Below are 13,296 nucleotides of genomic sequence, written 5' to 3'. Positions count from 1 at the left end.
CAGAAGGTAGAAAATAGTATTCAGAATTTTGTCTCTAACTGGCCAACTTGTATTATAGATATGCTTTAGCTGCCCATAGGTACAAAAGTATGAACATTAAATGAGTGAGTAGGATTTTCTGTTTGGTCTTCAGCCGCTTACAGTTATCTCACAGATGGCTTCTGTCTCAATTCAGTTTAATCCAATCAACCAACCTCACTCTGCCTATACTCACCTATAAGAATGTTTTTTGGGGTGAAAAACAGCTGCTTCTTCCGACTGATATTGACATAAGGAATATAGCAACATCACTTCCTCTCACTCATCATGTGTCCATGGCTCTCAAGGTCAAAACTGCTGAAACCAAGGTAAAGGGAATTGAGTTTGTATAGTGCTGTATGTCCCTGGGTAGTATTTAGAGCATTAGGTAGCTACTGCAGGTCTTGAAAAAGCAATTGCTTTCATTCTTACAGAGTATTATTCAATGTTCGCTTCCTAAAAAGCAAAAAGAACGGGAGAGCTTATTATTGGGCTGGTAGTAAGTACTGCTAAGTGCACCTTACAAGAAGGATTTCAAAATGTGTGCTGTAGCTGCATTTATGAGATCTAATTCTTGGAATTGTCTAATAAAATCTGAAATTTAATGACACCAGGTTATTCCTAATATTCTTTCTTTAAATTGTTTTAGCATATAATAAATGACCCTGTAGTTTTTAACTCGTGTTTTCCACTTTGAAATATTTGAGGGGTTAGAAAGGGAAAAAATAGTTTAAAAATAAAATATATTTTGAGTTTTAAATATATATATATATATAAATTTCAGTGGAAAGGAAAAGAAGTTGAATGTGATAGAAATGGAAAATTTTCAAAGAGTTTCTATTTTCGTGTTATTAAATTAAGAGTATATTCTTAGCACTGCGCTGCATGCCTTTCTTTAGCTGTACTCAAGTGAGCAAAGCAAGCTAATACCTCACTACATTAGACAGGGACTAAGAATATTCTGGGTACAAAGAGAAAAATCCTGAGCCTTTGAAGCCAATGCAAGTTTGTCTCTGACTTCAAGAGAGGCCAGGAATTCACCTACTGTAATTAGAGGTCAACAGGCCATCAGCTCACAGCCTTCCTTCAGCTCTGTTATTTTCCCTTCAGTCCTGTCTCACCACTTTTATTACAGTACAAATCTGCATCTGGAGCAGATAAGGCTTAAAGGAGGCAGATAAAGGAGAATTCCAGGAAATGTGTGTCTGTTCAGAGAAATGGGATAAAAATGATTCCCAACAAAAAAAGTGCCCAAGATTCAACTTCCAATGTTTAGGGATACTTTCAGGAGGTGAGGTACAGCATGGCTACTAAACTTGCATGTAACGTTGCAGTCAATGAACATTACACTGGCCATGGGGTACACCATGATCCAAAAGAATGAATGAAACAGTTTATTTGGCCAATTGTCATTTACGATAAAATTAAAGATACTGGAAAAAGGAGAGCTGTATTTTACCCTCAGATAAAACTGGTTGACAAGAGATTAAATGTTCTCAGTTTTTGTTTTGCTTTCTTTTGATGTAGAGAAATAAAAATAGAATAAGATTGTCAAATATCAGTTTGTATAGGCATGGTGGGTTTCTCTTCTAATGCATTAGAAATAGAATATTACCTCCTTGCAACTGTGAGAGATAAATGCAGTGATGTACTTTCAATTTTCAGTATCTAGCAAAATAAAAGTAATATAAATGGTTAGTAAATTTGCAGTATCCATACTTCTGTAAGTGTCAGATGGTTCTGTAAATATATCTATCACACAGCCATTCAAAGACCTATGGCCAGAAGTGAACAGTAGAGATGTCTGAGTGAAGCTTCATCCAGAGAGGCACCTGGTTTTGCTTTGAAGAATCCATTATTTCCAAAGGCAGTTTGTTCCATTGGCTAATTGCCTTTACAGTTGAAAATGTCTTGCATGCATCTTTTGAATTTGTCCAGCTATAACTTGAAGTTGTTTACTTCATGTGGCTTTTCTGATGGATTAAAGAGCCCCTAATACCTGGTATTTTCCGCCTGCAAAGGAACTTATCCATCATAATCAAATCAGCCCTCAGAGCTAAACAGATTGACCTCTTTAGAGTTGTAGTGCTAATGGAAAAAAAATAAAAAATAAAAATAAATAAAAAAAATTCTAGCCACCATCTCTCTTTTGTGGCTCTTCTCTGCACCTTCTTCATTTTTTAACATATTTTTTAAAAATGTTGACACCAAACTTGTTGTCACTTTTTCTTCCCAAGTGCTGTGTTTAAGGGTAATACCTCTTCCTTATTTCTCTTCATATTCTCCCAGCTTAAATCCCAAAGCCTTGAGGGCTTGTTTTCTGTCACAGTATGGCAAGACAAGCTCATAAAACTGAGTTAGGATGAGCTAACGTTTATCTATAGCTCTTTTCAGAGTCCCTGCCTCCTTGAATAAGTGCTCCTTTTTCAACAGCTTTTACCAACATATAACAAGTTAAATCAAAATGAAAATTACATTTCCAAGTTGGCTATGTTTTACATTTTTCTCTGAAATCTTGCCTTAAAACTGACTTTCGTTTAATATTGAGGATTTCAAAAAATATTCTTTTTTTTTTCTTGTCTTTATTATTTGTGAATCACTTGTCAAGAACATTTTCCAACTTTATCCTCAAAATCCATAGCAAGGATGAGGGCATAGAACTATTCAATAACCAATTTTGATGAAAATTGTTGAACAAAAGCAAATAAATAAAAAGAGCAAGTCTCTTTCAAACACTGCAAAATGGAAATGATTTGTGAAACTTTGCAGCGTCTTATAATTTCTTTATGTTTGGTTTGATTTTAATTTCTTTCATCTTACTTCTCCAAATAATTCATTTTCATTTTTAGTTATAAACATGCAGCTATTTTCCCTACCTCACTCCCTGTAGCCAAACTGCACACATGATTTCTTTTACTTTTCTTCAGAAAAGGACTTCTATTACCCTATTAGTTCTTACCTATCCTTTCTTAAATTCAGTCCCATTGTGTCACATATCAAAGACAGAAACACTTGCTTCTTTTGCTTTGACACAGTGCTTTACGATACCTAATTCATAATCTCTGCTTGCCATGCTGATACACTGAAAAATTATGTACAGTTCACTACGGTCTATTTAATTTATACAGGGTTACTTTTCAAGAATTTACTTCTGAATGAATATCTGTATTTGCAATTTTTCATCGTAGTGTTCATTTTTCTATTTTAAATTTATTTTTGATTAGCATGGACAAGAATTTTGGTAAAACATAAGAACTTTCAGACTTACTTGATATCAGCTCAATTCCATCTCTGGAATTGAGTTAAATTTGATCTGTAGGGAAATTCAGCAGGAAATCTTGCATGGCACACACATAAATTTGCAGGCTTCGGATCCATATTTACGTGTCCAAATGTATTTACTTAATAATGGAATCACTATAGTAATTACATTCCCCTTAGATCATTATTGCAGTACGACATTGCTCTCAGGCAATGAAAACTGCCATGGCTACTTTCAAACTAAATCATTTGATGTACCTTGACAAAATTTAAAACCTGTTAATAGAAGAGGAAGTTGAATGTTGATCTAGTTACATCTTTTCACTAGAAAAAGTGCAAAGACAACAATGGCAATCACTGATATAGTATAGATTTTGTTTCTGGAGGGACTTAAGTAGGTGAGAGCTTTTCTCCTTAGGTATCTGACACACAGGATAGTACAGAGGCAGAAACAATTAGGGATAACACAGAAAATATAAGTAGGGAACAAAATATCCACTATTTCTGATAACATAAGAACTAGAAGGTATTTCACCAGCTAGTCATTAAAACTATTATTCAGTAGGTTTAAAGCCCCCCCCCCCCCCCCCCCCCCCCCCCCCGCCAAGGTATTTTCTCACAACACCCAAAATTAAATTGTGCTACTTTTTTCAGCAAGTATTCTGGAAAATGAAAGCAAGTTGAAAAAGTAGTGGAAGAAAGACCCATCAAGGTCTTCAAAATGCTGTGATGTGGATGCAATCTCTGGTTTTAAAAGGTTTTAAGGTGTTAAAACATCTATTTGTGGAAATAAATATTACTTGTACTTCCCATGTCCTTATACTACTTCCCCTAGTTTACACATTTGGCTACTGTAAAGTATAGAATATGGCCTAAATGGAATTTTGGACTAGAATGGTACATTTTTTTGATGTGCCTAGAAGTATTTTACATAACACCATTTTTCTGTGGCAGTGTTCTCTTTTTAAATATCTAGACCATGATTAAAACGTCCACTGCAGAACTAAGACTGTAAAGGCTGTAATTTCTGTTGAAGGGGAAAAATTACTTTGTCTAGTTAGTCATTGTGAAATCTACTAGTATATATCCATGCAGAAGTGGGATACAACTTTTTTCTTGAAAGTGGAAGCTGTAAGTTTGAATTCTTTAAGTAGGACAGGCCATCGAACACAGGGTACAGACATCTTGAGTAAATGCTATCCAAATCAAACTAATGCATTCTTAAGAATGCATTTTCTGCCACTCAGCTTTTACTTTGAAGTAAAGTAGAAAATGATGGAGAGACACTTAAAAGCTGAAATGAAATACAGATTTAGCTTCTGCAAAATAATTATTGGCAACTGAGGAACCAGAATGACTAGGTAAGAGATCACAATGACCACAATGATCTTATTATGGGTCATCAGTACAGTTTTGCTGTGTAGAGTGTTGCTGTTAATAGTGTCCATGTTCAGTTTTTGACTAAAGAAGTACAGGAGTACCAGAAAGAGAAATGATACTACTGTTGTCTGTATATCTCAAAAAAAACAAAGTACAATGAAAGAGGGTTTATCACTATATGTTAAGTTTAGCTGAACCTCAAGAATATGGAAAGGTGAAAGAAAAACTAATAAGAGAGTACCGCTGTGGGACAAAGCACCAGTATTTCATCACGTCTTCAAATTTCATAACAGGGAAATAATGGAAAGTTCAGATAAAGTCAGAATATACAGGATCTTAAAAAATATAGTATGAAATAGGACATGCTAGCAGCATCAAATAAAGAAACATGAAGTGAATAGGTGAACAAAATGTAAGCTTACGAATACAGTTAAAGAACGGAAGATTAAAAAAAAATTTAATAGAGGAAAAACGGAACACATATGGAAGATGAGGCAAAACCACAATACTGATGAAAAGGATAAGCTGCAACAGATACAGAACTTTACATAGGAAGAAGCATTTTGCAGTGGTTTCCTCACCCTTAAGAGTACAGGAAGCAATTCAAAGATAAATTTCCTATAGTATTCATACTCCAAGTGGAATAGGTAAAACAGCACAAAAGGCTAGATGGCTAGATGGCTGAGGCTAGATGATCAAAATCTATATGTAAAATTTATTGTTGGAATAACAGTCAACACTGTATTTTCAATAAAACTTACAATGCTTCATATGTCGGAGATCTATGGAGATCTTACCAGATGAGTCAGGTAAACACACATTGCTAGTTTCAACAATTTTGTAGCCAAACTGGAGAATGGGCAAGAAAATTTTTAACTCATTATATGTGTTCATTATATGTGCTATTTTTCTAGGGGAAAACAAAAGAAAACAAAACAAACAAACAAACAACAAAAAACAAACAACCAAACCAAAGCAAAGCAAACCAAAACAAACAAAAAAACCAACCCACGAGCAACAGAAGCACAAATATCTGGAATGTCATTTTATCATTAGAGAAAACGTAATTTTTACATTATACCTGTAGGAATTAATATGACTCCTAGGGCCTGCATAATTCAGGAAGCCAGCTTAGATGAGCACAGATGTGAATTATGCTTCACTTGAAGACAAAAGGTCTGAAGGCATTTTAGGAACATTATCAGGTGAAGGATCACAATTTTTGATCTGGATGCATTACTTCTGAAACTTCAGGTCAGAAGTGAAGACACTTCAATGGAATGAAAGAAATAATGATGCCATGATACCTTAGGAAGCACAAATTCTTTGTATAATTCTTTTTATAATGTTTCTTATTTTAAAGACCCAATGTTTGATAATAAGATAGTGGTACTTTCTGAAGCTCATATTTTTATGTGCATTTTTAAAATTTGGAGTTGGATTTTATTTAAAATAAATTCACAAATAATTGAGTTTTGAAAGGTGTTTAACAGCTATCCCTCGTTACTCATTAAAGTTGCCTACACCCCTACCTTTGGATGTAAACACTGGAATGACATACTTTCTAGAGGCTGGAAAACATAACAATCACACCTCTACAATTTTCTACATTTTATTTTTACATAGTTTCAACATAATTACGAGGATGGCATTTCTTTTAAGTTAAAAATTAGGCTAGTTACACATCTGAATGATCTGAAACTCTCAAATGTGCTTCTCATTCCCTGAATTCTTAGAAATTCAGTAGCTAAATAGTAGACTTACAATTAAAACAAAGAACTGTGCATTATAACAACAAATTAGGAGCTAAAGTTTACTAGAAAACCCTTAACAACCTTTTTGTAATCAGCAACAGAAAAAATTCTGACTAAATATTACATTTTCTAAATTATTAAAATTGGTAGACATCTGGAATTATTTTTGACAATTATGTACCTAATGTAAACACACAGCATTAGGTTTTATTCTCTTTTTCCCTTTTCAGGTTGTTCTGTTGAACCTGTTGATATGCATGGCAGTTTTCTACACCGTTTATTATGTAGTCCTTTCCATTGGCTTTGCAGTATTCAAGTAAGATTTCCATGTCTCTACTATGACTACATGTTACAGATGGATATAGTGGGTAGAACCATGACTCTGTAGAGGAAGCATCCAGACTGGAGGCATACAGCCCATTATTCTGTGAACATATTTTTCAAATTCAGTTAAATGTTTATACCTGAACCTTCATTTAAATGCATGAAGTAAATAATACTCAAAAGTAAATATAAAATGCTGGCTCTAATATACTTCCTTGCACTTGTAAATAAATAAAATAAAAGATGACATGAAAAATTAAAAAGGAAAGATTTTATAGTCAATAAGAAATATAAATTATTTTCCCTTTGGAAGCTATTGACTAGCACGTATAGTGTCAGGCATTTTAAATAAAAAGATGGAGAGGAGATCACAGAAACTGTGTGCAATGGCAAGACCATAACATGAATGAAATGTAGAATATTCCATTTGGAATCTTATTTAAAAGCACCTATAATATGTTATGCAATCACTAAGGCATTATTGAAAATCTATGGTTAAATTTATTGATTCTATTTCCACAGGATTCAAATGTTGGATGGTTTGGCACCTTTTGATTTTAAGACAAATCCATCATGGTTTAACCCACATTATTTAGGTAATTTAATTTTTTTTCTTTGTTTTTTCCCCAGCCAAGAAAATAGATTACATCTGGATATAAACTCATTTTCCTTATTGACAATATTTTAGAGCCCTTTTAGTAATATAGTGGGCATTAAAATTTCAGAGTTTGATTGTAATTCAGTCCCTAAACATACCTTTATATATCCTAATACAAATTCCTGCAGTATCATCTGAAGCCTTCAAAATAATTTCACTTTCCTAAACTGTCATTCTTAAATTACATGCACAGGTGAAATTTTTCTCAGACTTGTAATCTATTTTACAAAGGCAAACGACATCACCTGTAATTAGAACTTCTCAAAAGTAAATTGTTCAGTTGATCATGTTAAAAAGAGTGATAAAAACTTATGTATATTTGTACATTGACAATACAGATTTCAGATGAAAAAAACATCTCATTTGTAGCAATGGAAAAAGAAAATTTAAAACATATTCCATTAAAATTACTTTTCAAGGCTCTAATGTAATTACAGTATCTCAATATGATTTTTCTGTTCCAGAATTGTATCAGATAATTTTATGCAGCATGCTTATAAGGTGCCAAAGACAGTTGGTACATCACGCAACTTGGTAATATTCAGTCCTGCATTTTATCCACCTGAAGAAGTAACACGGAGTAGCAAAACATAGCAGGATCTGTTTGAAGGCTATGGGCACAGAGACAAACCTGAGCTCTCTGAATGGTGTTGCAAAGCAGAATTAGTTTGTTTAAGGGTCTCACTCATGCCTGTTAAAAACAGAATGATGTCTTTAAAAGATAATCTCAAAATAAAAATGGAAGTCTCAGCTCAGAACTGAGCTATTGTTACTGGCCCAGTTTTGTGGAAAAGTATACAGAACATCTGTCTGCACTGTATTTTATCTGTGTATGCTGTTTTTTATTATATCTGTATACATGGTTTTTACTTTTGAAATTACAGAATTATTGGCAAAATTTAAATGAATACCACTAACATTAAATCTAATAAATTAAAGAAAGCATTTATGCATTACAAACATAACTTTTTTGAAGCGCATTTTTTGTTTTCCTAACCACATGTGGTTTTATATTTTTCTTGGTGTTTTTACATTTTTTTTAACTGCTGGATAAAAGATCCATATTACAGTAAGAACTAATTGTCTGTGTAAAGAAAATAATAAAATTGAGAGGCACAAAATGCTGCCAGATATATAAATTAAATACAGCAAAAAATAATAACATTCTCTCTACTCCGAGTTACATTAGCTATTACATTACTACAATTAAAAAAAAAAAAAATCAGTTAAAAATGGGAGTTCAATATGCCTAGGGACATTAAAACGAAGAATGAAAAGCCTTCAGATTTAAAATCCTATGAATCAGTAGTGCGCTGTTATTGCCCGTTCGTTACATAAGCACCAAGGGCTGAAGCTGGAGGAGACATCAGGCATTTTCCATTCAGCCCCACTAGCTCAGGTAGCCACCCAGCAGGACACGAGGGCTGACCCGCAAGGGTTTCTCTTGGTCCTACCTTCCATACTGGCACGAAAGTGCCCTGCAAGCAAAGCTGAGCGAGGCTTTGGGGAAGCTTGCACCTCCCAGCAGAGCAGGAGCACCTCCACGCCCGGCCTAGCACCTCTGCTCCATGTCGGCCTAGGTGGTTTCTGCAGGCCACACAGCTCGCCTGTGAGGCGGACTTCCATGGTCAGCTTGCTGTATTAGTGTCTCAGCAATATAACTCAGTTATTGTCACTTGGTGGGGAATCCTCTCTTGTCGTTTAACATAACACAAAGCCAGACAATGGAGATGGCAGGTGTACGTGCTGCGGTGGCAGTATGGCAGTTGTCAGCCTTGCTATCAGAACTGAGAAGCCAGTCCTTCTGGTTTTATACACCATGAGATCCATATGGATGGCCTGTGCTGGCTTCGTAGGCTCTCTGCTCTCTTTCCCCTTGCATGTCTCATCTTTAAGTTGCACTGATACATGTGTATGATGCAAACAAGTGGACAGGGAGAAAAGTGTGAAGGTTCATACTGAACGTAACCCCTTAACCACATAGTTCTGTTTTGGAAGAGAAAAAGTTGCCCTATGTCAGTATCAGCGAAGTCTATTTAGTGCCATACACAAAGATCCTGGACAGACAGTCTCTGAGAAGGATTTCCACACTATTTCTCTTTTAGGCAACACATAGAGCATTGTTCGTCCTCATGTTTTTTACACAAAATATGGAACATTTGAAAGTCTATAGGGAAATTGGGATACAACCCATGCAGGTGTCTGTGGTAAAATTAGAAATGAACTTTATAATGAAAACATCAGTGTAATATTTGATCTAATCAGAAATAATTTGCATAGCATTGTATCAGAGATTTTAACATCCTAATGCTATTACCTTTGAATACAAGAAAAAAGTCTTTCAAAACTATGCTTGGTGTAAGCATCCTGTTTTCATTTACAGTTCTTGTAGTCTCATTGGAAATAACCTTCTTCATTTGTGGCCTGCTATTTGCCCTGGTTGTGGAAGAATGGGTTTGGGATTATGCTGTAACAGTTACTGTTATTCATATCATCATAACCTCAGTTGGTAAGTAGGTTTGCTGCTAAATATATGCCTAGTGTCACAGACTGAAGGACCAATTGACCGTGACTCACCCACTGTACTATGGGACTAATGTTATCATTCTTCCTTGGAGCTGAATACACATTCATCTGTACTTTCCATCCATTTGATTTATCCATGTATTTAAATCTTGACATTTAAAACTTGATTCTGTATTTGCTGGAGTATTAAAAAAATAATAATAACAAAACAAAACAATTTTCTTATAAAATTTCAGAGTTTTAGCTTGTAATCTGACAGTTAATGTCAAATATCTAGCCTAAACACAATTTCTGGGAGGTGTGTTCCTTTAAACAAGAAAGTAATAGTTGTCCATTTCTGACATTTTAAGAGTTACTCATTAAAACTTCAGCACTAATTCAAAGCAAAAATGAGACTTACTTCAACAAAGATGATTCAGAGTTTTTAAGTTAGATAATTTGAACTGAATTTCATTGAGGAAATTAATGCATTTTACCACTGAAGCATTTTTTCTTTCTTTTCTTCTTCTTTTTTATTTTTTTCCTGAAACTCTTCCCCTTTTTGCAAATGAGGAGAAAAGAACTGGCTGCTGTACATGAGCGTCACCACCATTTTGTGCCAGTACCTAGTATCCTGCTCCCTCTTCTCATGTTGGTTAGCGGGAGGCTGCTATGGGTGATTCAGAAATACATTTTAACCCCATCCACATGGGGATTTTTTTCTCCTATAGCAATGAGCTTAATATTTGTATTCTAGAATTTAGGAATAGGAAAAAATCACTGTCAAATTAGAACTCCCACTCTACTACATAATACTTAATCTTCCACTTTCCAATGCTTCATTTGTCTTTTAACAGTTTATATAAGAAGGGATTCCTTGATTCCCATGTCAAGTTATGCCAGAGACCAATAAAGAGTTCACCTTAAAAAATTAATCATAATTTCTCATTTACTGAATTTGGTTTCATAGAATTTAAGCTACAATTATTCTTTATGTATTTTTTTTAATTTAAATCAAGGAATTTACAAAAATTGCAAAAAATTCTTCTTTCTATATATTTTATGTATTAAACTACCTTCTATCATTATATCATATGGTGCACTTTGATCTCCAAACAACACCAGAACTGTTATTGTTGCTTTCAAATGGCCAACCAAAGTTCAACTGTGCTGCCAGAGCATGCAGCATGCCTCCTAACTCCCTTCAGTGCCTCAACAGCCCTGCTGGCTCTTCTGGGGGCTGATACGGGCTCATATTGATCATACGGTGGGGATATTGGTCATCTTACGAGAGACAAGGGTAGCTGCATGACACATAGCAAAGCTAGGTAACTGTGATGACTCAGTGCACAGTTCTAGCCTGTCTTTCATATGCTGTTATCACCCATTAAACTGAAAACATTAGACAGGTTAAATTATTTGCATTGCAGCAATATGGAAGCACTCTACTAGGTGATCAGTGTCTCCATTATGCTAAACTTTGTACAGCTAAGTAGTAACAAACCATTTCTTTTTCAGAGATTTTACAATCTAAAAGTTCAATTTAGCACACACTTTTAATGTTTAAAGACGACTTCCAGTAGGATTGTTCACCCACATTCATGCAACAGTGTGACCAAATATCTGAATGATTAGGACCTAAATAAGAGTTTGCAATTTCAATAAATCTAAAGCATGTAATTTCTGAAAGATAACTGAGCAGATACCGTATACTGTAATGTAATGTTTGCATACCCTCATACTTACTGTTTAAAAACTTACACTTCTCCTTTTCTTTTCCTTGCAGTTATGTCTGAATTCCCTCTGATGTTACACTGGTGGCTGGCATTAGGTAAAATTAAAGTTCAAATCACTAGAATCTAGAAAATTTGCATTTACAGTATGATTTCATTTTCTATTAAATGTCTGTTGTCACAATACTTTGGGAATTGTCAGTATTTAAGGAAGAAATATATTCTTTTCATTTACACTTCTTTTAAGGACACAGGCAAGTAGCACTAAGCTAACACTTGACTTGCCTTAAAATATCACCTATTTTAAGACCAGAATGTACACAATTTATGTTATTCTTCCTACCAAACAGCAGATATGTTCACATTGCTGAAATGAGCCATGTTCATTCCTGAATAATCAAGCTATCTATTTCATCAAATTCAGGAGTCAAAAAGACAGTTAGCCAAACCAGTCTTCCTTAGTATTCTTTGTAATCAATGGAAAGAAATAGACACATTCAGAAACAGATTTTAAAAACACTATGTACAGGTACTATGATAGATGAGAAAAATCTCAGTCATCACATTTCCCTACAGTGAATAGCAAATCTATATTTTAGAATGTTTAATTTACTGTAAAATTAGAAATATAATCATGCAGTAGTATATATTATCTTGGAAAACAGTTAAGGGAGAAAGTACTGGCTTCTGCTCTTCTTTCTTTTATGAAGTATAACATGGATCAACAGCTGTAGTAAATTCCTAAAAGACAGAGACAGGCAAATAAATCCCTTGTCCTGCAACTGGTTTTGTATCAGCAACTACCGGGACTGATCTCTGTGTGGGTGGTTAAAGTCTTTGGCAAAATGTTTAAGTAAACAGACCATTTAAAAAATCAATAAATAAGAAAAGCTGACTAAAGTTTTATTATAATGTTTGTATTCCACTGCAAAAATTAATACAAAAGAGTCATGCTTTTTCTTTCAGGATCTGGAGTAATTTCCATGATCTGTGGAGGACAGATTTTGGCATACTGCTTGTTCAAAGATAACTTCATTTATCCAGTTCTAGATGATTTTTGAAAAGACAATTTAGAACTTGTTTTTATATTTGTATAATTTCAAAGATTTATTTAACAGCATAATTAAAATGAAGCTAGAAACTGTCTAATCATAAGGCTAGTATTTAGCTTACCAGAACTCTTGTATCTTACATTTGTTTGCAAAGTCAATGTAATGACTTTTAGCTATTGTATATAATCACTTTTAGCTTTTGTATGTACAATTTCCATTAAGCAATTAGACACACTACTTCCGTTTTAAAACAAATAAACCACAAGGAGGATAAGAGTAATGATGCAGCACTCTTGCAAAATCCTAAAAGAAAAAATGGATTTGTATTTAATGTTTTCAGACCACTTGTTATCTGTTGCAGTTTATAAAATATTGACTGTAACTCAGGCTGGAGTCTGGCCTCTCACAAGTGCAGAACTTTAAAGTCACCCTAGCTGGCATACATCATTTTAAGTATAAAGCAGTCTTTACTGGCAAAACCCTAGCAAAGAAGACTCCTTGAAGAGCGCATATCTCTGCATATCTCTTTCCATCTTAAAGCTCTCACCTAGAAGGTGCTCAAGACACAAACAGGCAGACTTACAATCATCAATATTTAGTTGATTCCCTGA

General features: G+C 34.4%; 1 protein-coding gene across 1 annotated transcript; it reads left to right on the top strand.

Annotated features, from left to right (window-relative positions):
* Window positions 1–314: 314 nt before the first annotated feature.
* On the top strand, window positions 315–12,694 carry TMEM244 (transmembrane protein 244; the record flags this gene model as incomplete). Its single annotated transcript, XM_083828967.1, has 6 exons — window positions 315–347; window positions 6,644–6,729; window positions 7,260–7,333; window positions 9,779–9,904; window positions 11,687–11,731; window positions 12,600–12,694. 6 exons carry the CDS (start codon window positions 315–317, stop codon window positions 12,692–12,694), a joined length of 459 nt encoding a protein of 152 aa, XP_083685093.1.
* Window positions 12,695–13,296: the final 602 nt, after the last annotated feature.

Source organism: Anser anser (genome assembly GCF_964211835.1).
Source record: "Anser anser genome assembly, chromosome: 3".
In the NCBI taxonomy this organism is placed as follows: Eukaryota; Metazoa; Chordata; class Aves; order Anseriformes; family Anatidae; genus Anser; species Anser anser.
This window is presented reverse-complemented; position numbering and strand designations above follow the sequence as displayed.